The 27,592-nt window shown below is 41.2% G+C and overlaps 3 protein-coding genes across 3 annotated transcripts in view; 1 reads left to right on the top strand and 2 right to left on the bottom strand.

Annotated features, from left to right (window-relative positions):
• Positions 1 to 657, bottom strand: part of LOC102211848 (SOSS complex subunit C) — a 5,403-nt gene extending 4,746 nt beyond the window's left edge. Inside the window, exon 1 of the mRNA XM_005729245.1 lies at positions 317 to 657. Coding sequence (XP_005729302.1) covers positions 317 to 341 — 25 coding nt within the window. The 5' untranslated portion in view covers positions 342 to 657. The remainder of the gene's footprint in view (positions 1 to 316) is intronic.
• A 570-nt stretch (positions 658 to 1,227) lies between these two features.
• On the top strand, positions 1,228 to 16,406 carry snx30 (sorting nexin family member 30). Its single transcript, XM_005729244.1, has 10 exons — positions 1,228 to 1,613; positions 4,944 to 5,159; positions 6,761 to 6,871; positions 6,989 to 7,147; positions 7,523 to 7,712; positions 9,016 to 9,215; positions 11,049 to 11,138; positions 11,474 to 11,626; positions 12,659 to 12,722; positions 13,205 to 16,406. Exons 1-10 carry the CDS (start codon positions 1,479 to 1,481, stop codon positions 13,234 to 13,236), a joined length of 1,350 nt encoding a protein of 449 aa, XP_005729301.1. The 5' UTR covers positions 1,228 to 1,478; the 3' UTR covers positions 13,237 to 16,406.
• Positions 16,407 to 17,281: 875 nt separating this feature from the next.
• Positions 17,282 to 27,300, bottom strand: slc46a2 (solute carrier family 46 member 2). Its single transcript, XM_005729243.2, has 7 exons — positions 25,974 to 27,300; positions 24,667 to 24,837; positions 23,867 to 24,085; positions 23,255 to 23,426; positions 21,194 to 21,277; positions 19,144 to 19,300; positions 17,282 to 19,062 (listed from the first exon to the last, which is right to left on the bottom strand). The coding sequence occupies exons 1-7, from the start codon at positions 26,445 to 26,447 to the stop codon at positions 19,014 to 19,016; spliced, it is 1,326 nt and encodes a 441-aa protein (XP_005729300.1). The 5' UTR covers positions 26,448 to 27,300; the 3' UTR covers positions 17,282 to 19,013.
• Between the last annotated feature and the right edge of the window lie 292 nt (positions 27,301 to 27,592).

The raw sequence follows: 27,592 nt of genomic DNA, 5'->3' as shown, positions 1-27,592 counted from the left end.
CAGTGTGAGCAGTTGTTGGTAGACGTAAAGCCCATCTTGAACATCCGATGACCTGTATAGTGCACTCTATGTAGTATTTTGTATTGAATTAATTGAAGACTGGGATTTCTAATTAAATAAAAGGTTTTTAAGCATATCTGAGACCAGAAGTTCTGGTCTAAGTTAACTGATAAATCCGCTTCCCATTTTTGGAGGTTCTTGCCCTATTCCTCCCTCATGGAGGGGGCTGTTTCAGGGTATCCAGAGCTGGTAGCTACGCCCCTGTATTCAGCAGCCGATTCTCAAGAACTTAAATGACCCAAAACAAATGAATTACCTTGTCCTGGAGGATTAGTAGTCATCTCAGAGAGTCGGAGAGGTCAACAGCGGACACCAAAAAACCCCAAACAGGTTATATTAACGGTCAAATGCTTGGTGTTTCCTTCCCGCTGCGATTGTTTCGACGCTACTGGAAACTGGTCATCGGTAAAAGTTCTCAACGGTGATTAATGTAAGTTAGTTAGAGAGAATAGACCATACAGGAGGACTTGGTGATGGACACCTCAGCAAGTGTCTTCGTAACAGACGATAAAACTCTCGACTGTGTATCTGTGCTTCACCGCATTTTTGTTTCTTAAACGCGTGTACCGGTTTCACAATTACAAAAGACTGCAAAGGAAAGAGGACCCACTCTGCCTTTATTCAGGAAATTTAAAAAAGCAACCAAAAAACCTTGGTCTTTATTTACAATTTACAAAAATAACAACATGTATAAAAGTAAGATGGAGAAATTTAAAAAAAAAGTAAAACAAAAAATAAATAAAAGACAAAAATAAAATCATTAAGATAAACAGTGATAAAAATTTATATATTTGTTTAGTTTTTGTTTTTTAATATATATATATATATATAATCAACTAATTGATTTCTTTATATTTAAATAAGAATTTGGGATAGTAAGACATTTTGAGATACATTACTTGAAATTTTCAGACATAGTGGGAATTCTGACATAATAACTCAAAACTCTCAGGCATATAACTTTAAATTTTGAGATAACCTGAAATCTGAGGACAATAACCTGCAATTTTGATATAATAATTTAAAATTTTGACTTAGCTTCTTGTGTTTTTTTTTCTAGGCCATTTGTAAACTATAACCTGTTTTGTTTCTTGATGTATTTCTGTAAAATATAAATCTGCTTGCAAATCTGTTCGTACATCTTCTCGGTAGACGATCTTCAGCGATTCCCTCGTCATTTGTCACGTGACTGACATGTTTACATCCAGGTTCTTCTCGTTTAACTTCCGGAACTGCGCAGTAGGAGTCAGCTGACAGTTGTGGTCAAGCAACCAGTGAAACATCTCAGCTGAAGAGACCCTGAACGGAGGAGGGGAGGGGAAAGCCTCTTTTTTGTCTCCAGAACCGTAACGGCCGCGGAGAAACGGACAGCCGTTACCTCCTCAGATATCCGGCCACGTCTTCCCGCCTTCCACGTAATGAGTGTCAGCGCTCCGAGAGGCCTGGCCAGCTCGGGGCAAAAGCCCATCACGGAGATTCTCCACCCGCTGTCCGCCGCCGAGGAGCCGCTCTCCCCCGGGCCAGATGTCACCGTCAGCGGTGGAAGGGATAAGGTAGGATCTGATGGGGCTTCACCGACGGTGGGGGATGGAAAGAGGACGCTTACCCAAACAAAACCCCTCTATGATTAAACTGTTTTACGGCTGACGCCGGTGTTTATCGTCCCCCCTGTTAATAAGTAGGAGAAAACCGATGCAAGTTTAAAGAGGAAACTGTGGAAAACACTAATTTCTGTTTGCATTTGAGGTTTTAGAGCACATGGCTGAACCCTCTGAGTCTGCCACTAAATCAGTGCTGAAACAGCAAATTCACCTAGTTTGGATATCTTGCCCAAATTAATCGACACAAACTCGCAAGTAAAACCGCGAGTGTTGTGTTTTCACTATTTAAGATGGATTATGTGTGTACGTGGGCATGGCATCCATCGCAACCCCGGTGAGCTGAGTAAACAAAGATGGGCCATCCAAGCATATCACATGGCTTTTATTCTCCCTGCTTCTGCTGCTGCTGCTGTGTTTACTGTAGTAACAACTGTAGCAACCACTTTGATATTGAGGTTAATTATTGCCTACAGGAGATGCTGTAATACTGCCAGTATGAAGCTTCTTGGCATCATTATATGGTTGTGGCTTTTCCTTGTACATGATTACCCAGGCCAAATGGGTCTGGTTCCTGTCAAACCTTTTGTCCAGTCATTTTAGCAAAATTCTGTGGAAATGCCACAGGCTCCAGAGCAGGTCTAGTATCATTCTATTTAGATAAGAGATCTTATTTTTCTTAGGATCTGGTGTATAATGTTAAACACCGAAATTGCATGCCTAAGGGTGCTTTTAGTTCCTTAAAGAAGCTGTAGGAAACAAACACCACAATAACCCTTTAAGCATACTGCAGCTCAAGTGGTCTGAGTGGGAACTAATCAAAAGGGAACTGGACTCCTGCACCTCCCTTGCTGTCTGTTTTCAGGCTTCATAAACTCTGGTCAATGATGGAAGACTTTGGACAATCACAGGCTGTTTCAGACCAGATCAGGTGAACAGTACAAAGAGCAAAAAAGAGCAAAGGAAGTAGAATTCACTCAGCCATTTATTAGATTTAGGCAACTGTCGCTGGAGAGGTAGAGTGGACAAACGCAAATGTGATGAGTCAAAGGTTTGATCCCAAAGTACGTGGCGGAGATGGACGCCCAATATTGAAAAATACACAAACATCCACGGCAAAAAAATTTGAGTGTGGGCAGGTGTGCAATAACACATCATATGTATAAAAAGATAATGACAGATGGAGGCTTTCTTTTATGATTAAAAATCCCAATTGCATCTGTCGGTGTGTGTACCGATGCAACAGATTTATCTAACAGGCGTGTGCCCATGTTGGTCTGTAGGGAGGGGTATGAAAGTGGTTTTCTTTATTACTGATTTTGATGTTCATTTGATTATTTCGAGGTCTGGGCTGTTGATAGGACAAAGCAAGGATTTACATTGTGTCACTTTGGGGTCTGAGAGAGAGTATGAAAGTGGTTGCATGAGCAAATTTAGCAAGTTCACAAGTGGCACAATTGCAGGCATTGGGACAGCAAAACAACTGATCACAGCAGCATAGGTCCTACTTGCTGCAGCTTTAACCTGCAAAAACAGGCACAGGTAGTTTGTGTTAACATAAACATGTATAATTTTTTTAAGTTGGCAAGTTCATATTTTAGGCGTGACCATAAGTGTTTAAAATATGCAAACATGTCCTTAAGGAGCAGCTGGTGTTATTTAGTGATAACCAAAAAAAGCTCAGGTGGAAATATTACATTGATGATGGTGAGGGTTAAATTCCATTCGGTGCTTGGTGACTCACTGACATGCTGTCGTGGCACTTGATGTATTTAGTAACACCTGTGCTCTAAATATCTGCTGATTGGCCACAATGCCGGGACTGGTTGTCACAAACATCTGTCAGCTCTGCCGTGTCCGTTAGACACATACAGTTTTCTTATTCTCCTCCTCACTGTCAGTGCGTACTGGACTCTCCTGTTGCTTATTAACATCAGCCCAATGCAATTATCTCAACTGTGATTACCAAAGCAGGTTAGCACCAAAGTGTTTAAAAAAAAGAAAGAGAGAATTTACAGCATCAGCGCCCGTGTGTGTGTTTCCTGTGTGCACAGCAATGAGTGAAAGCAGTGTGAAGAAACTGTGTGGACAAACTGAGGGAAAGCACTTCTTTTGACAGCGATTGAAGTAGAAATTTATCCACAGAGCCTCTTTTTCTTTTTTTTCTTTTTCTTTTTAAAGAAAAGGTAATTGTGCTTGAACATGAGCCTCTCACACAACGAAAGTAGTTCCTTTTCTCATGTGATGCCATAGAAGACTCTGACAGCCGCTGAGATTTGTCACCAGTCCTCATTCCAGCGGTCCATAATAAAACTGTTTGTGTTATGTTGTTTCCTGCTAACGAAAATGATCCTGTGTGCAGTTTTTGGTTGCACCACTGATATTTTCACCCCTTATTTACATGTTTCTAGACAAGAATCAGAACAGAATTGGGGGAAAAGGCTTTTAAATACGCTGCCCCTGCTTCCTGGATCTGAATCTGCAGAAGGAACTGAAAGTATCAGAATTGGTTACCTTGGGGGAGTTTAAGTCTGTCTTAAAGGAACGAGAGAATAACTCTTTTACTCAATGTGATTGTTTTTAATGTCGCTCTTAATTTGATCTGTTATTGTATATTTTTCACGTTTGTATGGGATATTGTATTTGTTTTAAGTGTTATATACTTATGTGGTACATGTATTTTGACTTTTGTTGCCATGATGCCAGGTCTCTCTTGGAAATGAGATTTTTTTACCTGGATAAATAAAGGACTAATAAATAAAAATAAAAGAATACATGCGTTTTTCTGCAATATGCATCCAAAAGTGCTCAACAAAAAGATAATAGAACAGCATTAAAATCTTCTCAACTTCAATTCCATGCCAGTACAGCTTTAATAATTCATGATCAATTTTCTCCCAACATACAGTGCGTGATATTGGCCCAGTGCACTCCTGAGACTGCACCTCTACTGTTAGCAGCACCTCTTAGTTAGTCTTCTAAACTATTATTTCTTAAGTAAGGCCCTTGGAAAGCAGTGACTTTTATATATTTACTTGGAAGATAAGATAAAAAAAATTCTCAGTATTTCATGCCAGAGCTGTTTGTTTCCCTCCCATTATCCGTCATTCAGTTAGGACGGTGTAGGAGATGTAGGATATTTGCACGGGCCTAACAAGAGCGCCATTGACAGAGAGGGAAAAAAACTGCAGTGGCAGCATCGGGATCTGTGTTTTACTCTTTGTTTGCAGAGTGCAGCATCTGTATTTTGGTGTCATGATGTTGTGGTTATCTGTTCACATGCAGGAAGTGGGGCTGACCAACGGGACGCCGGTTGAGACGCCGAGTCCGGCTTCTGCGTCCGTGCTGTTCAACAGGCTGCAGCTGGACGACGACTTGGACTCAGATGGCCGGGACCCCTACGCCGATACAGAAACCCACGACCTTTTCGTCACTGTCGACGACCCAAAGAAACACGTCTCCACCATGGAGACCTACATCACTTACAGAGTCTCCACCAAGGTCTGCTACAGGCTGGTGTCATGATAATGTGAACAAACTCTGTTTTATTTTATAGAAAATAATTGCTTAATTAAACTTTTATTTAGTGTTTTCTTGTATTTTTTTTCCTTTTTTCTTCGACCTGCATTTAATGATGGCGCAGAGCTTTAATGCAGTTGCTGGAGGTTCTGAAAAATCCTGTGCTGTAGTGTTAAAATGAATATTTAATTAGAAAAACATACCAGTGAGGAAGGTGTAAGTTAAAGATACTCTGTGGTGTTTTTGACTTGCAGTGCATTGTTTTTATGACTGTGTAGCAGTGCAGCAGCACAGGTAGGGAAGCTACCTAACAAGGATGTAAACAGAGGAAAAATACACTTGACACATTTGTATGGGCTTTGTCCACAGAGCACTTTAACAACTTAAGATGTGTGGATAGGAATCAGGCTTTTCTTGATGAAGCTGTGAAAGGTTACATGGTGACAGCTCATAGACTCTTATATATTGCAGTGGGTGTATTTTGTCTGTTTAATCACTGAGCCCCCTTTTTTTTCTAAATTCAGTTTTCACATCTCTTAATTTCTCTTTTTTAAGAGATGTTTTAAGAGATTGCTGTTGTTAACCTCCAGTTTAAAGCCACAGACACACTGATGTTTTATCTCAAAAATACTGTGATGTAGAAATGTACATTAGTTATAGTTGCCAGCTTTTGTCACAGGAGCAGCAGCAGGCAAGAGAATGTTGCCACCTCCAGACAAAGAGAGAAATGGATGCTGGAGCAGAAACCATGTGTTAAATCTGTTAAATCTACACTTTTATGTGTATATGAGTTTTTTGTTTTTAAAGCTGTTGTTATTGCATTGTCCATTGTTAGAAAGGCATGGACACCAAATTCTGAACCCACAGTGAAACAAAGGGACAATTATGTGACAGATTGCCTGGTGGAATTTATTTTGCGGGTTTCGCGAGAAGGAGGGTAAGCCCGAAAATCTAGAAAAATATTTGATATATGAGGCTAAAATTTCACAATGTATGTTTGTCCACATTTTAAAACCATAAAGGTTTCAAGTAAATCAGAGGTGGTTGTGCAGAAAATGTTTAAATAATTTATTTGAGATGGAATGAACCGGTTAGACCTGAATTTTCTTGTATCCTGATAAAACGGGTCGTTTCAGATACATGAACCTTTCCTGGAGAATGATATTCCGCAAGGGAGATTCTGTAACTTGTGTTTAGCGGGTGGATCCTCTGGTTTTTTTTTTTTTGTTGTTTTTTTTCTTCTTCAGCGCTTAATGACATAAACCGATTCAGTGGGGAGACATGTCCAAGCAACCTTTGACCCTTGATGTTCAGAGAGACAGGAAGTGCATTTTTGTGTGTGTACACATGCACTGCCTAGTGTGAATACTAAATGATTTTCCCATTTCTTTCTTTCTAAATTAACTTAAACTGTTACAAAATAACTCACAAACGGTGTAAAGTTTACTCGGCAACAAAAGGCTGCGTTCATGGACCTGTTTGACTTTACCATCTTGTCACATGCTGGATTTTTCTAGCTCTTTCTTCCTTTTTTTTTATATGAAGAATTTCATTTAGAAATGTTTGTGTGTGTTCTTCCTCAGACAACACGGATAGAGTTTGACCTGCCGGAGTACTCTGTTCGGCGGCGCTATCAGGACTTTGACTGGCTGAGGACCAAGCTGGAGGACAGCCAGCCGACCCACCTCATCCCAGTAGGTTACACGAGCTTTGTTTGCAACCAGCTGTGCCACTTGCCAATTAGAAACCTCTCACGCTCTCTTTTGCACTCCCGTCTCGTCCCCACTCTGTCGTCGTCCTCCCATCTCCAGCCGTTACCAGAGAAGTTTGTGATGAAGGGCGTGGTCGATCGTTTTTCCGAGGAGTTTGTGGAGACGAGGATGAAGGCCCTGGACAAGTTCCTGAAACGAGTTGCAGACCACCCCGTCCTCTCCTTCAACCCTCATCTAAATGCTTTCCTGTCTGCCAAGGTGAGATGGGGGTCTCCCATGAAGAAAAGCAGTCCCACTAATATATGAATATAGGTCAAAAAGAAAGGAAAATCATGAGTGCTGTTGCGTGATAAATGAAAATTCAAAAGGCTTAACCTCAGCTGTAAGCTTTCAGAAAAATATAAAACCACAAAATTTAGACCTCTTATTTCCTTGCTTAAAATGTCTTTAAGCAAAGTTTTTGTTGCTCTCTTTAAGACGAAAGACCTTCAAATGGTCTTAATCGCCACCAATACTCGATCTCCACTGAGAAGAGGAGAGGAGACACGATTACCATCATATTTTCTTTACTGTCTAACCTTTTGAAACTTATGTGGCTGCCTATTTATATCAAGATCATGCTGTTGCTCGCAGGACCTCAACAAACGTCAGGGTCTGGCCCTGCTATCCAAAGTGGGTGAGTCTGTGAAGAATGTGGCTGGAGGCTACAAGCTGCGAGTGCGACCTCCTGAGTTCTGCGCCATGGGAGAATACCTGGACACCTTTAACCAGAAACTGGGAACCATCGACCGGATCGCTCAGAGGATCCTCAAAGAGCAATCAGGTAAGGGGCTGAGGAAATATTATTTAAGCATGATAATTCTTCCTCCTTCATCTATTTTCCAGAGAAGTCTGAGCACAGATGCCCTTACATGCCTTTCATCAGTCACCTGCCCAGCTTTTCTGGAGAGAATCTGAGGTGTTTGTAGGCTAGCCAGGGAGACATAACCTATTCAGAGGCTGGCCAGTGGTCTTCTCTTAGCTGGACATGCCTGAAATACCTCATGTAGGAGACGTATCATCATCAAAAGTCCCCGACACCTTTGCTGTTACATATGGTGAACTGTTTATCTATTTTTTCCATTCTAAATTAAACCCAAAAAAAGGGGAAATAATTATGCTGAATCATAAAAAAAAAAAAAGAAGAAGCTAAAAACCAGAAGAGAAGCTTTCATTTGTATAGGATGTTTTTATTTTACCAAATATATTAAACTCCATGCTGACCCTTAGATGTATAAAGCACTATGGCTGGATAAAGAGTTAAATTCTCTAGAGTTGCTTACCCCATTCGTGTATTTTAGGCACATGCAGGAAGCAGCCAAATTCATATGGTGCTGTGCTCTTTGCAGCGTAGCCTCAGTGACTATAGAGGAGCTATTTGTATGTTTACCACTGTGCTTGTGGTTACAGATGAACTTCATCGAGGCTACTTCTTCCAAATGTGTATTTTAGGCACCAGCAAGCAACGAGTGCATATAGTGCATTGGAGCTTGCTCTTTATATTACGTTTCTTGGCCATTTTGCTGGTAGCATTTTGTAGCATCGGCGTTTGAATTTCATGTGCGATCGTCCAGTCTGTACCGGGGACACAAGCAATGAGTTTTAGGATGAGTTGATATGCAGTATTGACTGTGGAGTGTGTTTGTTTGAAGAGGAATCCACAGACCTTTGGGCCTTGTGGTTGATAACTGCAGGCCTAACTCATGCATGAAAAAGTGACTGTGTAAATAACTGCCACCAGCCGCGTGAAGTGCTGCTCGGCACCATCTGTTCAAGTTGTAGACCAGTGGCTGTCCGCGGCGGCCTTGTTAGAGGAGATAAGATGGAAACTGATGACTGTAAATAATAAAGACCTGTGAGGTGATGGAGTGTAATCCAATCCAATTTTATTTATAAAGCACTTTAAAATACCCAGCACAGGACCAAAGTGCTGTACAGAAAATAAGTTAAAAACAATAGTGTAAAAAAAAAAACTATGCTTGTGGCTTTGCTGTGATTTATTTCCCAGCACTAGTACTCTGCAGTAACTCTGACTTTAAGAAGTCAGATCTGACCTAACCAACTCTTTCACCCCATCTCTCGACTAGAGTATCTAACTGAGCTACGCGAGTATGGTACAGTCTATGCCAGTTGGGCGGGGTCAGAGGAGGAGCTGCAGCGCCCTCTGGAGGGCGTGGCTGGCTGTGTGACGACGTGCTGCGGCGCGCTGGAGGACATGAGCGAGAACATGGGCCAGGACTTTCTACCCGTGCTCAGAGAATACATTCTCTACATCGAATCAATGAAGGTAGGGAGTTGGTGGCACTAAAAACGTGTAACGTCTGCTTGATGTGTCAAGAAAAGGGAACAAAATAAAGTGTTCTAATTTCTGCTAATTAGTCCCCGGGTGTAGGTTAAACAAAAATTTAGTGTTAACTGTTTAGAAATTTTTGGACATTTTATACTAACTCATAGTAATTAATTGGCTGATGATAACATTCATGGCCAGATGAGGCCTGTTCTCTTGTTATTTCATGACAGATAAAAGATCAACATGAAGTCCAAAGAGATATGCAAGTGAAAAAAGCGATTGTTAGGCTGAAAAGACAAAGCGAGAGAGTTGCTTAACTTGCTTGAAAAGAATGAAAGCCCTGGCAAGCTCATCAAAACCAAAAGACCCGAAAGAGCACAGAAAACAACTGAAGTCGATGATGACAGAATTATTTCCATGGCCAAGAAAACCTCCCTTCACAACATCTAACTAAGCCAAGAACACTCTTGAGATGGTGCGTACATCATTGTCAAGGTCTAAAATCAAGAGATGCCTTCATGAGTGTAAATAAAGAGGGTTTACAACAAGACGCAAACCACTGGTTACACTCTGGAGCACGAGGACCAGATTAGTATTGGCCAAAAAAACTTCTTTGCATAGATGAACCGTTTACCAGAATGATGGAATGATGGGAAGTGAAACAAAAACAGCTCCTGACCTGGAGCATACAACATCATCTGTTATGGCTGCCTGTGAAACCAGGGCACTAATGTGTATTGATGCTGCTGATAGACGAGCAGGGTGAATTGGGAGTCATACAGGGCCGTACACTCAGCAAAATGGGGCAAAACTGATCAGACAGTGTTTAACAGTACAAATGGATAATGACGCAAAGCAAAACAACCAGGGGGTTTCTCAAGGCAAAGAAAGGGAATGTTTTTAAAAGTCAACCTGATGTCACTCCAGAGCGTGCTTTTCAGTTACTGAAGGCAAAAAACCCACTGAAGGATAAAATAAAGGCCTGGAAGGGAAACACAGCTTTTTGTGATGTCCATAGGTTCTACACTTCATTGACTGCAAAAGGGTTTCATGACAATCCTCATAAAATGATGTTAGCTTGTCCAGTTAGTTTTGAGCCTGTGGAGATGTGGGGTCTGTGTATAAACATAGCAGTATTCCTCAACAGTTATTTTGTTAAACCAGAATTAAAGCAGAACATCTGCACTTCAACCACATCTCGACTGTGCAGGCAGAGAGAGGCAAAACTACAAAAACCGTGTCATTGTCTCAAACCTTAATGTGCAAAAATATAAAGGAAAAAGTGACAAAAAAGAAGCAAACTTATGTGAAATTAAAATATTTTTGCCTGTTTCTTTCCAAACTAAAAAGAAAAAAAGATGTCTGGTTTGCTGAGCTAAAATTAGCAGAGGAAAGTTCTACTGAAGTTTTCCACTGTAAACACATTTATGGGTTTTGGATGGAAAAGAGTGGAAACGGCAGTTCTGCTCGGTTCGCAGGCACAAGCTTAAAAATGTGTAATGTTTAACCGTGGATTAGTTTCATTTATTTATAGCGGAGAACATAAGGAAGATACGCGGGGGCAGAAATTTACCCAGAACAGCATAAAGTGCGAGTCCTTCTGCCTGCACACAGTCGAGCAGCGACTGCTTTCATCACCTTTGAGCCTGAATAGAGGAAGTATGGTGTGAGATTCTGCATGTGTCATGTCCTGTCCTCGCCAAGCTCCTGATTCAGCATCTCCGTCTCAGTTTAACAGTTCGCACATGTTGTCTTTCTTATAAAATACTTCGGACAGTGTCACATTAAGGGTGCAAAATAAAACGTATGACCTTCTCTGTCTTTTTACAGAATGTTTTAAGGAAGCGAGACCAGAGCCAAGCGGAGTACGAAGGCCGTCTAGAAGCAGCCGTATTGCGCAAACAAGAGGACAGAACGCCCGTGAGCCTTCCCCTTCCTTTCATCTGAATCTGCCGTTTCTGCATTTGTCACTTCTGGGAGCGTCTTTACTTTTCACTGGCATTCTTAGAATTGAAAACTTAATAAATTACAAGTTAAGAGATCATTCTTCAGGTGACCAGGTTAGATTTGTCGGATGTTAAATAAAGTTGTTCATTTTTATCTTTTGCCCATACAAACATCACAGGATTTAATACACACCCCATCCCCACCAACGCTCCTGCACCGCTCGCCCCCCTGTGATTCTTGTCCTGTATATTAGTCCTGTATTATGTCCCCTATGGCTCCTGTAGCTGATGTTGTTTGTGTTATACCAGATACCAGCGGAGGTAGAGAAATGCCAGGACAAAATGGAGTGTTTCAACGCTGACCTGAAGGCAGACTGGGAGCGCTGGCAGAGCAACAAGAGACAAGACTTCAAGCAGCTTCTCACCGGCATGGCCGACAAAAACGTCACCCATTATGAAAAGGTACGCCTGTGTAATTTCTGTAAAAACACTCCAGCTTTTAGCCTCAGGCAGCACACGAGCTGTTCTTAAAGGTCACCGGAGACACTCCCACTGATACCAGTGTTTCCAGTTTTATAGTGGCATAAAGACTGAAAACAGTGGAGCAGTTAGGGAGACGCTAAATGATGTGCAGCCGTCGGGGGGGGGGTCAACAGATGATAAGACAAACACTAACCTCTCTCCAAAGTGATCCCATCTATTCATGCGTACAGAGTCTGCACTTAATTTAAGATATAAAAAACAGGTTCATTTTTTCAGTTTCTTATTATTTGAGTTTAAAAAAAAAGTTTATGTAGACTAGAGAAATATTATTTAATGATGCGAGCACAACTCAGTATTACTATAAATGAACTTTGACTGTTGGTCGCCGTCGTTGCACTGATTACGCACAACTCTCACCTTGTTTTTGGTTTTCTCTACGTGGAAAACGCACATGCTTCGGATGAGCAGGCGTGCAGTCAGTCCACATAATTACCTCCTGCCCCGTTTTCTTGACTACAACTGTAGGATGTCATGAGGCCTAGGAAAGACTTGCTAACAAAAGATGGACTACAAATTCTCATCTTGTTTCTTTCATGTGCTTTAATTACAAAGGTTGTTTATTTGTTCTTCTCATGATCTTGTGTATGTTTATTTTTCAATGCATAAAAATAACAAACAGTATTTAGTTTGTTAGCCTTATCCTCCCTGAAATTTCTCTGAAACTGTTCAAGCGCATTCGCTCATTAGCCCGTAGAGACTGTTTTGTACTCATGTGTGAGTGCTAGAGCCACCTGACTTTTTTTTATTATCTGGTAGATCCTCAGCAGCCTCTGTGGCAGATGTGTGGAATCACTGTACAGATTTCTGAGCTCTCACTGTGAAAACATGACTTTTACAAACATAAATCTTTCAGAGCAGCCTCAGAACTCACCTAAATAATTCCAATCTTTCCCTTTTACCTCATTCTTTCCCCACGTCGGCCGACTCTTCGTCCTTCTCCGCCCTGCGCAGTGCCAGGCAGCGTGGGAGTCGCTCATAACTCTCCTCCAGGACAAACAGACTGAAGACAAAACGAGTGAGACGAACTGAAACATCTCTCTATCTCTTTCTCTCTGTCTCTCCACACACACTCTCTCGTTCATGCCACGGAAAAAGACCAACAGGGCAGCAGGTTTACCTGCTGGACTCGGGGCCCCTGTTCTCCTGTGAGATGATTGTATGAGGGGAGTCGTCTCCCTCTAAGATTTTGGTCCGCTAAGGAGGAAACATACGGTGCATTCGAGGACAGCTAGGAAAAGAGGAGAAACCTACTATGTATAGTTTTTGTTTCTTTTTTTGACTTTTTCTACTTTATATTTCGAGTTAACAGTCGGTTGCCAACGCTTCTTTGTATTTATTTAACCGCAGTCTCTTACTCAACGCTCTCCCATTTTCATACTGAGAAAACTGTTCATGAAGGTGTTGCTGCTGTGTGGGTCTATGAAGTATCTTAGGTTTGTTTCAGATGTGTTCAAAACATCCTCAAGATGTTTTTTTTTTTTTTCTTTGTCCTGCCAGGTTGTAAAAGCCTCTGGGAAATGCGACAGTGAATGAACAGGAATTTACTCTCTTGTACTCAAAGCACCACACCTGTTGTTTTTTGTTGTTTTTTTACTCTATACTTTTACCAAAGGTCACAAACTTCATCCCTGTCGTTCCTGCACCTGTTATTAAAAATAACCCACAAAAATCAGGTGGTATGTGAAAAATGTTCAAGTGGGACCTCTGCGTGTTTTCCCTAAGGGACACTTTAGTATGTCTTGGTTTTTGTTTTTTGCTACAAACCCTCACAGATAAATGGAGATAAACAGTGTTCAGCGATGACGATGAAGGTGCCTACAGAAGAAAACAAGGTCTTGCCATCTATAAATCACCATTTTGGGCTATAATCTCTGGTCTCACTAACTCAAACTTATGAGAAAATAACTTGAAATTTTGAGATTAGAACTCAGATTTTTAAGTTACAAAAAACTTTTTGCTACCTGTTTGTTTGTGGGTTGTTTTTTTTTTTTTAAGTGATGGCAACAAGCTTCTATGGGCGTCTGAGCTGAACGCTGAGGTTTGTCTGAGAGGTCACTTTGTGGAAGGTGGAGTTTTTAAGAGAACAGCGGCTCCACCTTGTGGCCAAGCTGTTAATAGTTTTCTCCCATGCTTTTGAAATGAGGGGGAAGTGAAGAAGTGAGCTACCTCTTTTGGCTTCTCTTGATATCGTCTTTCTCTCACCATTCCCATTTATACCCTTCCTCTTCTTCTTTAAGCAAAGACTTACCTCAGTTGGTGACGTTAACGGTGCATTTGGTTCATAATAATAAGGTGAAGACTCCAGTGGTAAGAAGACGTAAATGTTTTACCATTGGATTTTTTTTTTTTTAATTAACTTATTATTATTTCCTTGCCTAAGTGATAAAACCCTGCACTGAAACATGCATAACCATCCCTAAGAAAGCCATGAATCCTGAATATAAGGTGTCAGTGTGTTCATGCTGCTGGCTTACAGAGGAACTAAAACCTCTGGGGCTAGTGGAAAAATCCCTGCTGTGTCATGTTAAGAGTGAGACATTGCAAAAAACAAACAAACAAAAAACGACACCCTGAGCGATGCAACACATTACTTTAAATTCTTAAATTGCCTGTTTTAACCAAACGGGCTGAGACTGAGGTACTGAACAGCGTGGAAACCCTCTGCGGTGCAGCTCTGTTAGCAATCTGCTCAGCTGTGACTCATGGGATAATGAGGTGGAGCCCTGCAGCACGTATGTGAGGCACACTTTTTGCATCACACTCCTTTATTATTTTCCAAGTCCTGAATGGGAAAAATCCCCTCACTGCAATCATAATATTTAAAACTTTCTGATTTACTGCCGACACAGGAAAGCTTATTCTGCTTTCCTTTTACTCTGAAAGTAGCTAAAACCTGACCAATGACGCCCAGGCAGACTCAGTCATGTGACATTTCCACAGTCACCACGTTTTGTCCTCCTGTTGGTTAAGAGTTTCTCCTTCACTGACAGGATTTCCAGACTAGAGCTGCTTTCAGATTTTGTTACAGTCATGTAAAGTAGCCGTCACATTACTGAGCCTGCGCCTCCATGCAACCAAATGCAAGCGCTGCAGCATCCTGACGAGGCGTCTGCAGCTGCCAGTGAACTGGGTTTATTTTGTTCTCTCTCTTTTTTTATTGTCCTTATCTACTTTTGCCTTTCACATTTTACCCTTAAGCTTTAAAAGAGTGAAGCAGCTACTCTGTAACTAGTAGAAGTCAACAATGTGAAGAAAAAGTATCTTTATGGACGGAGGCAGCTGCAGTGGAGCGGCCTATGGATGCACCAGGGCTAAAAGGGAAAATCCAAAGATTTACTACGATCATTTTTGCCCATACTGTTGTCCTATAATAACCCCATTGCATTTGAATAGCTCAAACCTTAGAGTTTGACTGTTAAGTTCTAGTAGTAGTCCACTAGTAGTGCTATTGAGCAGTATTTGTAGCTGCTCCCACATTGATTGTACTCATACAAACACATCAGGTGCCAGCTTTTATCAATTAAAGGGATCATACATCTGTTTATACTAAAGAAAACCCCAGATCGGTTTAAAAACATTAAATGAGGCGACTTACGTGTTTCTTCTTGATGTTTGCTTGTAGCTAAAACTCACTGAACCCTGAGTGCAGTTTGAGAAGTAACTGGATGAAATGTAGCATAAATATTACAAAAAAACTAAAACAAATAAATATAATAAAGCTTGAAAAACACATTTCCTGTTCTGTTTAAGGTATAACATTGGTATCTGCTGAGGATTGTGAGTTGTTGTTGTTACTTGATTTCTTATCATTAGGCACTGGTGCATCTGTAGAGCATCGCTTTGGTGTAAATGAAGTAATTGACATGTGAGACACACATTTATGAAACTGGAGGGCATCTTTGGGATTTATATGAGTGCATAAAGATTTAAAAGGGATTAGAGATGTGCACGAACAGTGTAAACCTGCCACAACCAAAACAGATTTGCTTTTGATGCACATTAAACCTCCAACAATAGCTCTGTTTAGTGTGATCAATGTTCTCTATTAGCCAGTGCCCTATTATTATTATTATTATTATTATTATTATTATACTACATGTGCCTGCTGAATTGTTTTGCACTAAATATGTAGCTCAAGGCCCTGGCAGAAACTTCTGCTGGGGAAAAAAAATTTCTTTCTAATTTAATTTGCTGAAAAATTGAAAACTGGTCTAAAGTCAGTTGAGACACATTCAAAAAATGCTGTATATGAAGCTGATTCAGGTTAAATCCCTCAAACAGGGACGTCTGTTATGAGCCTGTTGGAGGGGAAAGTTTTCATTCAAATATTTCCAGGCCAAACATCCTCCACCCCCAATGCCTCTCTCTTCCTCTCATCGTCCCGGCAGCGTGGATTCGCACATGAAGACAAGATCTGATTTTCAGCACATGATTAATAAAAGTGACCAAGTCAGTCTAAACCTCAGATCACTTTTTTGTCTGTTATGGTTTTGTTTTGTTTTTTAAACCTCTGTTCCTCCTCATTGTGTGCTGTTTACGTTCAGAGCCCTTATTGTACATTTGGATGTTAATAACAATTTTGTTGTAATTATAAATAAGCTTGTACATTGATGTTGTTTTTGATGCAATTTATCTTTAACACAAATTGGGGGTTTTTCTGATATATTGGACCAATAATAAAAAGAATGAATGCATTTGATATTTTTCTGCTTCTGTAACTTTTCATATATGTATGTGTATGTGTATGTGTGTGTATATATATATATATAGTCATCAAAAAGCTAAATATACTGCAGTTATGCTCTAGATGAAGAGGTTTAGAAAGGATTGAATATTTAAATATTCTTTCATACAGACAATTTAAAAACATCACAACAAGCCTTAATAATGTTTATTTAACAAAAAGATTTTATTTAGTGTCATTGCAGCTCGAACACCAACATAAGTTGCTCTTTATGCTTAATAATTTCATTTAAACTACAGCAGAAGCCCCCTTTTATGCACCGTCAACAAATAAAAGTGCAATAATGTGCAAATGCAAAATAACTATTACAAAAAACCCTTCATTTGGTTTCCTTCAATCAGTACTATAAGCACTACTTCAGCTATACAAACATGTCTACTAATAACTAAAATATGGCTTTAAATTTCTACATAAATTCATGCACAGAACTGTACCAGTACCTTCAGACTTAGACAGATGAACATAAAGCACAATCAAATGAATTAGTGGGTCAACATGTAAGGATAATAAAAATATATAAAAGCAAACAAAAAGTTATGTCAAAAAAGATCCCTTAGACTGCCAGTAGTCGGTGTGCGAGAACGTCAAATGACACCAAACCTAAAGCTTTTCCTAAAACGTGTGTTGTGAGCAGCTGACCGATGGTGATGATACACGGAGTCATGAGCGGGGGGAGAATCCAGCAGTTTTCTCCCATCCACAGAACACTTGTCCACGCACTTGTGATCGTTTGCTAATGTTGCGCTGAATGTTTCAGGCACAACACATTTTTCCTTTTGTTTCCTTACGAACTGCATCAGTAGGATTAATCTGTCAAATACGCAACGCAGCATTAGCTTCCTGTGAAACTTATTTCTTTGTGTTTCTGGCAGCAAAGAAATTAAGAGGTGACTGTTTTGTTAATAATTTACATTGGTTTGCCACTGGGCGCAGACAGGTGGTAAAATATTTGATATTTAAAAAATCAATAATATCCTCTGAGCAGCAAAAATCGGTTCAATCTAAAGAAAACTGGGCAATGTTTTGCTATGGTTTACAGATTGAACGTCGTGTTTCAGTCTTATAATGTGCAACAGTGCGCATCAGACTTATGGAGTATGTTTTTCTTTCAACTTTTTTAGGCTTGTTGCCCAATCTGTAGTGGCGTCTATGCAAGCCCTGCTGATTTAAAAAGCAGTGCATGCAATTAGTCCGTTGCCACTGGTGTAATGCTTAGCTATTATATCAGGGAGCTTAATACAACACTGTTTAAAAAAAAAAGAGAGAAAAAGTTTGGTATGTTTGGTATTGGGGCTGAAAGCTCGTTTCCGCCACTGAAAAAAAAAAACCCTGATTGGCAGAGCTCATTCGATGTTTCGTTATCTCAAAATTTTGACGTAATAACTGTATTTTTTATTTTGTAGACCAAAATTTTGGAGATAGTAACTCTAATTTTCCATTTGTGGATGCCAGAAACTGTTTTTGACAGAGACGAGCTTCCGTAAAACGCAGCGTAGGCTTGCAGCAGGTTTAAGTCACACCTCAGAAACAGTGACCTCTAGAGGAGTTAAGGTGATGTGAACAGGACACAGATGTAAACAGTACAAAAAGATGGGCGTGCCTTCTGCGTCTGATGAAATCTGTATTGTCGTTTCGTGGCCAGCAGGGGGCTGGCCATTAAACTCATGTCTGAGAAAAAATATAGATGGCATTGCAGGGTTAGGGCTTGTACAGATGATGTAAGAAAATGTCGCTAGTTTCAGATTTCATAAATGATCCTCTTTATTAGACTCAGTCAGAAGCTGTTAGCCAATGACTGTGCGGTTTCTCGAGCCTCGAGGCTTCACCTTGAGACATCACAGTGGCCATGTCCACTGTTTACACCGTCTGTGACTCAAACTGGATTCACTTCATGTAGCTTTGACCTAAACCCAAACTGCAGCTAAGCTGGCATCAGAGCAGCACTCTCATTAGGTTTGTGCACATTACTGTGCAAGTACAGTAACAACTGCAAAGTCTTTAAATATGGAAACAGAAACAGTAACAGCCAAAAAAACCCTGATTTTATAACCACACTTCCACTTCTAGCTTCTAGTTTACGAATCTACAAAAACAGTAGGCAGTTAAGTAAAAACAGGTGAATTTATAACAGAGATCAACTTGTGCCAAACTTTCTGTTCCTGTAACAGCCTGAGAGGACTCCAGGATACAAAACTCCTAACGAAGTTGTTTAAAACATGACCCGTGGCTGAAAACTGCGTGTGAGTAACAGTTTGCTGACAGAAGCAGCCAACGCAGTCCGTGACAAATCCTAAACTATGTGGAAATCACCGTGGCAGCTTCTGTGCTTCTGTCTTTGTGAGGCAGTTGTCTATTGGAGATGTAACATCTCAAATAGATGTAAAAATACTGTTTGCCCTCTTTTATAACTGAGGAACCCTGTAGGATAGGAAATGCTTTTTCTGCTTTAACACCACAGGAAGTAGTTTCAAGTCTCAGTTCCCTTCTGCCTTGCACCAATGCTCACTCGCTGCTGCTGCTGGTGCTGCTGGTGCTGGTGATGATGTTACTGGTTCGGCCGCTCTAAATCTTCTCATACTGCCACCTCTGAGGTGATCTGCAGCCGATGATACTGGAGGGAGTAGACAGAGGAGATGAGACAATGAGACTCTGAAAGGCGGGCACGTTAGTCTGAAGTGATGGGCACACATACCTGATGGGTGTCATTCCCAGTACTGTGAAAATACTGGCTAGTGTGAACACAAAGCCTGGGAACCAGTCCAGGGTTCCCTGATAGATCTTGGTGAAAGTGGGAATGTACGCCAGGCTGGCAAACTTCAGAGCGAGCTGCAGGAAGGTGAGGGTCATGCCTGAGGAGAGGGGGTTGGAAGACGAAGGGAATGAACAGAGAAGAGCTTGCTGTTTGTTTAATCTATACAAGATATTGCTGCTGTGTGTGTGTGTGTGTGTGTGTGTGTGTGTGTGTGTGTGTGTGCGCATTTCTGACGTTTCAAGCAGATGACGGGAGAAAAAGCCCTGGCAGTAAATTGATCTGATCCTGTAATAACCTGGAAACTGTGTGTTCATGTGTGACAGAGAGGGAGAAAGCCTTCTCTGGCTAGTTGCAGAGCAGGCTCTTATAATATGCAGGTCATTGTTTATCGTGAAGCAGCCTTAAAGGGATCACATGGAGGACTTGCTTATGCACAGATCCTCTCACATGCATCCAAAACTCCCTCAAACTCAGTGCACGCACACTGAAACACAAGACTTAAAATGGTGGTAGCTTTATTAAGGCTTAAATATCACAAGACTCCAAGGCAACCACATTTCAAAATAAAATTAAAATGTCTTCAGTTTTACAGGGAAGATTATGTTTAACCTAAAACCTCCAACTGCTTTCGGCACACGGGTCTTCATCAGGGAGTAAAACAGAGTCAATGAATCGTTTCTAGTGCCATTCCACCAATCGGGCCCTTTCACCTGAGGTCTTCCTTTATTAAGATGTTTAAAAAATATAATAAAACCTCACAGTATCATACTATTGAAGGAGAGCACTTCGCAATCAAGCTGCACTTGTGGTTCCAAGATTTACTAAAAGTAAAATGGGAGGCAGAGCCCTCAGCTATCAGGCCCCTCTCCTGTGGAAACAGCTCCCAGTTTGGCTTCAGGGGAGTATAGTTTTAAAATTAGGCTTTAAACCTTCTTTTGTTTTTGTTTTGAAAAAGCTTATAGTTAGAGCTGGATCCGCTTTAGTGATGCTGCTATAAGCTCAGACTGCTGCGAGGCTTCACAAAACAATCCTTCTATTCTCCACTAATTGAGGAATAATGCTCCCATCCCTCAACCGGTCATGGCAGATGGCTGCCCCTCCCCGAGTCTCTTCCTGTTAAAAGGCAGTTCTTCCTTACCACTCTCACCAAGTGCTTCCTTGTGGAGGATCATGTGACTATGTGCTCAATTTTAAAAAAAGAAAGAAAAGAAACCGTGTCTGACAGCTATACGGGAAATTCTGCGATTACATAATGACTGAATAATAAATGAAGTCCTAAGCGTTGTGCCACCTGCGTGCACATCTGAATCCTATAAAGCAGTAAAAAAACCAAACAGCTGGAACAAGAAACAGCTCCTGCTAACGTCTGGCTTATAAAATCTTCTTGCTTATGCTGAAAAGTGTAAAAATGTGACAGCTAATACTAAACAAGCTTAAATCATACATGGTCTTTTCATTAATTAGTAAGTTGTTTGGGCCTCGCTCTTTCATGGGGCAGTGTAACCCATGTGACATGAACTTTAATGCGTCAGAGTTGACAAACCTGTTTAAGAGTCATGAAACTGGTGGCACAGCAGCCTATAACGACAATGCTTTGCTGACACAGTATTTTCTCACGAGCATTAAAAATAAACAGGACTGGTGAGTCTTTTTCCCCCTCTAACGTATCAATGACCTTCAGACAGCAAACACAACTCGCAGGAAAAGTCATGTTGTCGTTGCTTTAATGCAACCACAGATCACTCCAGCCTACTCTCAACCCGCTCTGCTCCTCGAACTCTGAAGCCATCGTTGATTTTTATGCTGCAGTCAGTAAATATGTGTCGAGTTTATTATGAATGACCAGACTGGGTTTTCATCCATTGTGTTCAGGCACCAATATTATACATTCATTCACGTGCTCAAATGACAGCCTCCAATATTCTCACTTTTTTAAGATGAAATACAAAGTGTGTTGTTAAGTGCTCAAAAATCTTTCCTGCGTACTCACCACATGAAGAAGCTGGGACCTGCTGTGAGAGCAGAGATCTGATTGTGGTCATCGGGATGAGAGCAAACAGGGTGAGTGCACGAGCTGCAGAAAAAGTTCATGATTAACATTTTGTTCCATAATGAATTCTTCAAATCCGCCAAACCCGACCACAGCTATGCAGCTACTGCTGCCCATTCTGGGTAAGAATGGTCGCACCTGGTGTTTAAACAAGTATAATTTTTAATCCGGCAGCGCTTGCTTTAAAACAATGTCCCAATTCAGAGGTTAAATCCTTTGAGGGAAACAGGTCAGGCCTTCACAGGCAGCATTGACCCACCAAATATCTCCCTGCTGAATAACTGCCAGCTGGTGGTCTGGTCACTGAGATATAGTTATTGAGATATGAACATACAAAGCATATGTCAGAGGTAAGATTTAGAAAAATCAGCACATGTATCAGAATAAAAACACAAAGCAGTCAACTCCCTGTTTCGTAAACATCCCAAGTTTCAATGACCATGTCCATCAATGCCTCATCAGGTAGTTTGTAGCACAGGTTTTTACCTGACTAAGAAATACTGAGACTAAGGATTTTTAGTCTATTTTTAGTCTTTGTACACACACACACACACACACACACACACACACACACACACACACACACATATATATATATATATATATATATATATATATATATATATGTATTTGTCCAAGTTCAGAAGTGAAGTATGATAAATAGCAAATAAAAAACATCCTAGTGGTGCCAATCCCGCCCAAACAATAATTAAGACAAAGTATCTCATTTGTTTATAGCCAGAAAATAGACCAGACCACAACTGCTGAGAAATGTCCCTTTTTACATTTCCACATGTTTATCCGTGAGCTTCAGCTGAGTAGCTGTTTGCTGGGTGTACATATTGAGTATTGAATGTCTTAGCCTTCAGTGAGAATGCAGATCTCTTATAGTGGTCACTACAGTGGACAGCTATTCAAAGGCTGTTTTCTTGTATTTGTGTCAGTGTTGATAGCATATTTGCACATAAACCACCACATTGGACACTGATGTGTGACTCCATACCCTGCCACCCACTGGCCAGCCAGTGGACTAAGTGGATATGTAAAAAACTCTTTGCAAAGTACATGTTTAAAAAAATGAAGTTCAAAAATCTTTTTTTCATGCCTAAAGATGAATAAAAATACTTAAGAAAAAAATCCTGATTGAGGTCATAATTCATGCATGAAAGGGTTAAATAAACCTTATCAAACTTAATTGGTTGAAACTAACTCCTGGCTGATTTGGTAATTAAATGTAATGTTCTTGTTGACTGCCTGTGTGCATATAACATGCTTCCTGCAGCACAGCACTCTTAGACTAAGGGGGAAAAAGTGTTTATGGCTTATAATCACTCCTAGTTCCTTGTTTTGGTTCCTACTTTTTTATGATTCATGGTGGTGTTTTAGGTCTGACGTAAACTCAAATAAACAGCTTGAATTTTAGCACACAAACTTATTTTGCTTGCTGAGTCAAACTTTCTAATCCATCAAAGCATAAACACACATTTTTTTCCCATTTGCTGTTTGCTGTGCGAACCACTTGGCAAAGTAAAAATAAAAGCAACGATTGGAATCTGAACACGCAGCTCTTCTGGGAACTAAACCTGATCTGTTTTTTAGACAATACCAAGTGTCACATGAAGAACAGGTTAGGAGCAGTCACACAACTGGGCCTTTGTTGCTTTCAGCGTCAAATTTTTTTTATTTTCTCACTTAAAAACACATTATTTTAGGGCAGCTTTTGATCTTTATTTGACATGACTGAGAAGAATACTGGAAAGTGGGGGAAAACACACAGCAAAGGGTCCTAGGTTAGGCTTGCATTGAGCCTGATCAACCAGGGGCGCTAAACTGGGGGCCTATTTACTCTGTTTAAAGGTCATAGGAGAAAATGAAGGATGTGGCCTGTGCGTGTGGCATGAGCTCTAAACCCGCCTCAAATCTTCTGGATGAAGTGTTTCTATTAGCTGCTAATCCACCAAAAAATTTACTATAAAATCTGTGTAACATGTTTGTTCTTACCGAGGTAGAAAGTGAGGGTCGTCGTTACAAAGGACATGAAGTAAATCCCGACAGCGAAGGACACCATGCCGATCAGAATGAGCGAGGTGTCGCTGCAGCAGCGTCGAAACCCGATGACACCTATGTAACTGGTGAGGAAGATCACACAGCCTGCTGCATTCCCGTACCCCACCTGAAGAAAGAGGAAAAGAAATGAGAAAAAAAAGAAGGGAGAGATGTTCAGCGATAGAGAGGCAATAATAAACAGACTATGCAACTAGAACAGATGGCATTAATGCTTAAGTGCCTTAAATCTGCATTATTTTTAATGACCAGCAGGGGGCGACTCCTCTGGTTGCAGAAACACTCCTGGCTGTATAGACATTTGTGGGAAAACACGCCTCAGTTCCCTCAGTCTGTTCAGAAGACTACAGTCATACAGTCAGAAAGGAGGATGAACAAGGGTGTGCTCATTAGCTAACAACATACCAATCACAAGCCAACCGATGGCTAAGCTTAGACACTAATATTTAGAATTGTCCCGTCTGCTTAAAATAGAGTTAAAACTAGCAGTGTTACTTTTATCCCATCTTTTTTGCATCAAATCACAAAAATGGGGTAAAAAAAACTTACTAGAGTGGCGTTCCAGCTGAGTGGTGCTCTCAGCACAAAGGCGCCCAGTACTTCAATGGCTCCGCCCACTGCAAAGTCGTACAGGATGGCAGCCACAAACAACAGAGCCACATTCACTCTGTTTATCTCAACAGGAGCCTCGACAACTGAAGAGTTAGTGGAGGCGCGTAACAGTAGGTGGCGGTTCTCCTCCGGCTCGCCATCGCTTACACCTTTCACCTTTAATAAAGACGGACATGCGTGGTATATGAGCTCGGCGAGGTGGTAGAGCGAGCACGTGTGGCTAAAACTGAAGGCAGAACATGAATAAAGATGGTTCTAGTTATAAGACACATAATTACAGATTAATGTAATTATTCACATTATTATTACAGCAGCATGTTTAATGATCGACAATTTAGTTTGCTGTTCTTTATTTTATGTCATAGATGTACTTTTAGGTCATTAGGTCATGGTGAGGTCACCAAAAAGAAAGAAGGTTTTTTTTCTACTTTTGGCTCTGTATGATGTCAGTAGGATCAGATCCTCTGAATGTGGTTATCTCTACCTGGTGTTCAGAGCCCTTTTGTTTTGAAGGGGCAGCTAATCAGAAAAAACTTACCTTTAAGGGGGGAGGAGCTAGAAGCAAAGTGGATGAAGAGCCATTATAAAATATACTGTGAATCATGCAAAGCTGATTCACAGTATATTTTTTTGATTCCAAGAATAAAAATAAAAATAAACAATTAGAAATACACAAAAAACACATGGCTACACTGGACCCCCGCCCCCTGTGAACCCTCTCATGTGCACACACTAACCTGCAGCAGGAATATGGAGTGTAAGAGGCAGAGCAGATGCAGCAGTGTGCTGATGATAAGCAGGATGGTCCCATGTCCCAAACTGGAGCTGTACAGGTGGAACAGATGGCCAGAAGCGAGGCTGCCCACCACGCCTGCTAACCCATACATGAACTCCACCTTCATCAACACCTGCAAGGGGGCACAGGGTTATTTGTTTTAATATAAATCAGTTAAAGTAAACTGTTTTGCTTTTGTTTGGGGGTTTTTTTTCAGTTCAATTCAGCTGAATCACAACGGGTTTGGGGGTGAAGGGAGGCAAACAGGACAAAGAAACACTGTGGAAGAGAGCAAGAGTAGTAATAATAACTTATGACTACATGCAGATTGGTGTATTAAGCTCCCAGCTTTCTAGGCCTATTGCAGCACAACTAAGGAAGGATTCGGGGTCACCTGATCTAGAACTATCACCATGCTTTATCAAGAAAGAAGAAAGTGTACTTTATTGATTCCCAAGGGGAAATTCCTCTCTGCATTTAACCCATTCACTCAGTGAAGCAGTGGGCAGCCATTGGGCACCCGGGGAGCAGTGTGTAGGGACGGTACCTTGCTCAGGGGTACCTCAGGGTAGCTGTTCAGGGGAATCGAACCCCCGACCTTCCGATCGTGGGGCCACCACTCTACCTACTGAGCTATCCCTGCCCCTCAAAAAGGAAAGTCCTAAATTTAATCTTAAAAAAATAGAGAGGGAATCCAGACTGGGAGCTGGCTCCACAGCAGAGGGGGCTAACCCCTGGGTGATTTGGTAATTAAATGTAATTTTCTTTTTGACCGCCTGTGTGCATATAACATGCTTCCTGAAGCACAGTACTCTCAGACTAAGAGGGGGAAAGTGTTTATGGCTTTATGTTAAAAGTTTAAGCTTACTTTTTTTTTTAAGTTCACTGAATATATAATTGAGTTGTATTGTGTTTCTTTTAGGTACAACATCTGCATTGCATAGATTTTAGTTAAAAGAGGTGACGCAGACATGAGCAATAAAACCTAAAGGCCATTTTTGAATAAGGGAAATCCCTGAAAACAATAATAGCGAAAGACTGAAAAATCTGGAAAAGAAAAAAAAGAAAAAAAAAGAGAGAGAGAAAGAAAGAAACGGTCTTCTTTAATGGCCCAACTCATTCGTTTATATCCTTGTAATTCTTAGTTTTTGCACATTATCATCAGTTTTATAGTCAAACACAAAGTTTTGTGATTGAAAGTAAGTTATTTTGAGGCTCCTCTCGGCGCTCCTTCCACGGCTTTGCAGCTGCAGCACGCCTGTAACTCACCTTGGAGCGGTCGGCCGCCGTGGAGCCGAGTGAAGCTAGAGTCATTACACCGGGCCAATATGCGGTGAACCCGCCGGAGAGCCCGAGGACAGTCCCCGCCGCGAACATCACCTGCAGCGGCAGTTTTAGAACGACTACCAGGAGCAGGATGACCCTAGACAACAGGTAGCCGGTGAGGGGGGACACGATGGGGGCTTTCCTCCGGCCGCGGTCGCTCAGTCTTGCCAGGAACAGCGCAGGAAAGATGGGAGTCAGCTGGATAATGAGGTTGTTGATCATGTAGAAGTCGGTCATGGCTTTCTGCTGGGCATCCTCACTGGAGTGGCCCGGGTCGGTAGCGTTGGCACAGCGGTCCCAGACCACCATCTGCAGTGCGGTATCAAAGAGAGTGCTGCCCAGCTGCTCGAGCACGATGATCGGCTCGATCTGCCGAAGCATCGCGAAGGCTGCTTGACACAAGTTCGGTACCACCATGATCTGGATTGTTGTAGCTTTGTAAATAGATAAAGATGACCGTCTTCTAGGACTTCTTCCGTCAGTAGTAAGTGAAGGGTGTGTGCGCGTGTGCTTCAAACTAAGCTGCCTCACCGAGGAAACACGCCCACTTCCTCATCCCTTGCTGCTGATCAGCTGGCTTCAGTGCACTCTGTCAGATTTTAGGAAACCACCTTCTTTCATCAGGCTCTGGGCCACTATTTACATTTTCATCATTACCATTTCTCTGTGCTCCCTGTTATATCTCCACACAAATCATCTCTCGTTGCATTTATCTAGGTTTGAGATATAAAACTGAAACACAACTGAGCTGCAGTCCAAAACATGGCATTAGATATGAACCCATTGAAGGCAGTTAATCCATCTCAGCTGGTATACTTTCATTTTCATTTACACTTTTAAATAAATTATCAGTGTGTGACTTTAAAATGTGAAAAATGCTGATAAAAGACCCAGCACGCACCACCCATGTAATTACACAGGTATTGCAAAGCCAAATCAAATGTGCAGTTCCTGTAAATTTCTATGAAGAGCTGTAGGCGAAGTAGATATCGCATGCATACAACAGCACATATACAGGCATTACCGCCAGCTCATTTCAAGGTAAACCAGAAAGCAGGTAATCCTCTAACAGGTGAAGCCTGAAACAGGAAACATTTAATTTCCTTCCAATAAACAGCAGTGACTGCAGTCTTTGTGGATAGGCTTCTGCTAGAGTGGTCTCTGTTGTATGTTGATAGAAATAATTTGAACTGAAAAAAAGCACATTCACAATGGGTTCCCACAAGCTCAACAATGCACTAACCACAAGGTACTTTCAAAAGCTGCTGCTTACAGCTCACAAATAGAACTCAAGGAAGTGTTTGCTTATTCAGTTCTGGTCCGATAATGAGACATACCTCCAAATGTTTGTAATGTAAAGTGTACTCTATGTATACTCCCGGGCCAAGTCAGTGGGTAGCTGTTCAACTGCTCCTTCATCATCCAATCATATGGAGACATAAGTTTTTAGGCAGGTAGACACAGTCAAAAAGACATAAATTCAAACTGTGCATCACAGTTAGGAAGATATGATCTAAGTGACTTTAAACACAGCATGGTTGTTGATGTCAGATAGACTGGTC

This window comes from Pundamilia nyererei, unplaced genomic scaffold (genome assembly GCF_000239375.1).
Source record: "Pundamilia nyererei isolate P.nyererei 1_Seehausen unplaced genomic scaffold, PunNye1.0 scaffold00032, whole genome shotgun sequence".
Lineage (NCBI taxonomy): Eukaryota > Metazoa > Chordata > Actinopteri > Cichliformes > Cichlidae > Pundamilia > Pundamilia nyererei.
Note: the sequence above shows the minus strand (reverse complement) of the source record. Positions and strands in the feature narration are given on the sequence as shown.

Excerpts from the sequence above, each read along its gene's own strand:
- slc46a2 (XM_005729243.2), bottom strand. The coding sequence starts at position 26,447 with ATGGTGGTACCGAACTTGTGTCAAGCAGCCTTCGCGATGCTTCGGCAG. Across the intron at positions 24,086-24,666 it reads ACTCCATATTCCTGCTGCAG|GTGAAAGGTGTAAGCGATGG; the intron begins GTTAGTGTGTGC and ends TCTTTATTAAAG. Across the intron at positions 19,063-19,143 it reads CTGGGAATGACACCCATCAG|TATCATCGGCTGCAGATCAC; the intron begins GTATGTGTGCCC and ends TACTCCCTCCAG.
- snx30 (XM_005729244.1), top strand. The coding sequence starts at position 1,479 with ATGAGTGTCAGCGCTCCGAGAGGCCTGGCCAGCTCGGGGCAAAAGCCC. Across the intron at positions 5,160-6,760 it reads CTTACAGAGTCTCCACCAAG|ACAACACGGATAGAGTTTGA; the intron begins GTCTGCTACAGG and ends GTTCTTCCTCAG. Across the intron at positions 7,148-7,522 it reads ATGCTTTCCTGTCTGCCAAG|GACCTCAACAAACGTCAGGG; the intron begins GTGAGATGGGGG and ends TGTTGCTCGCAG.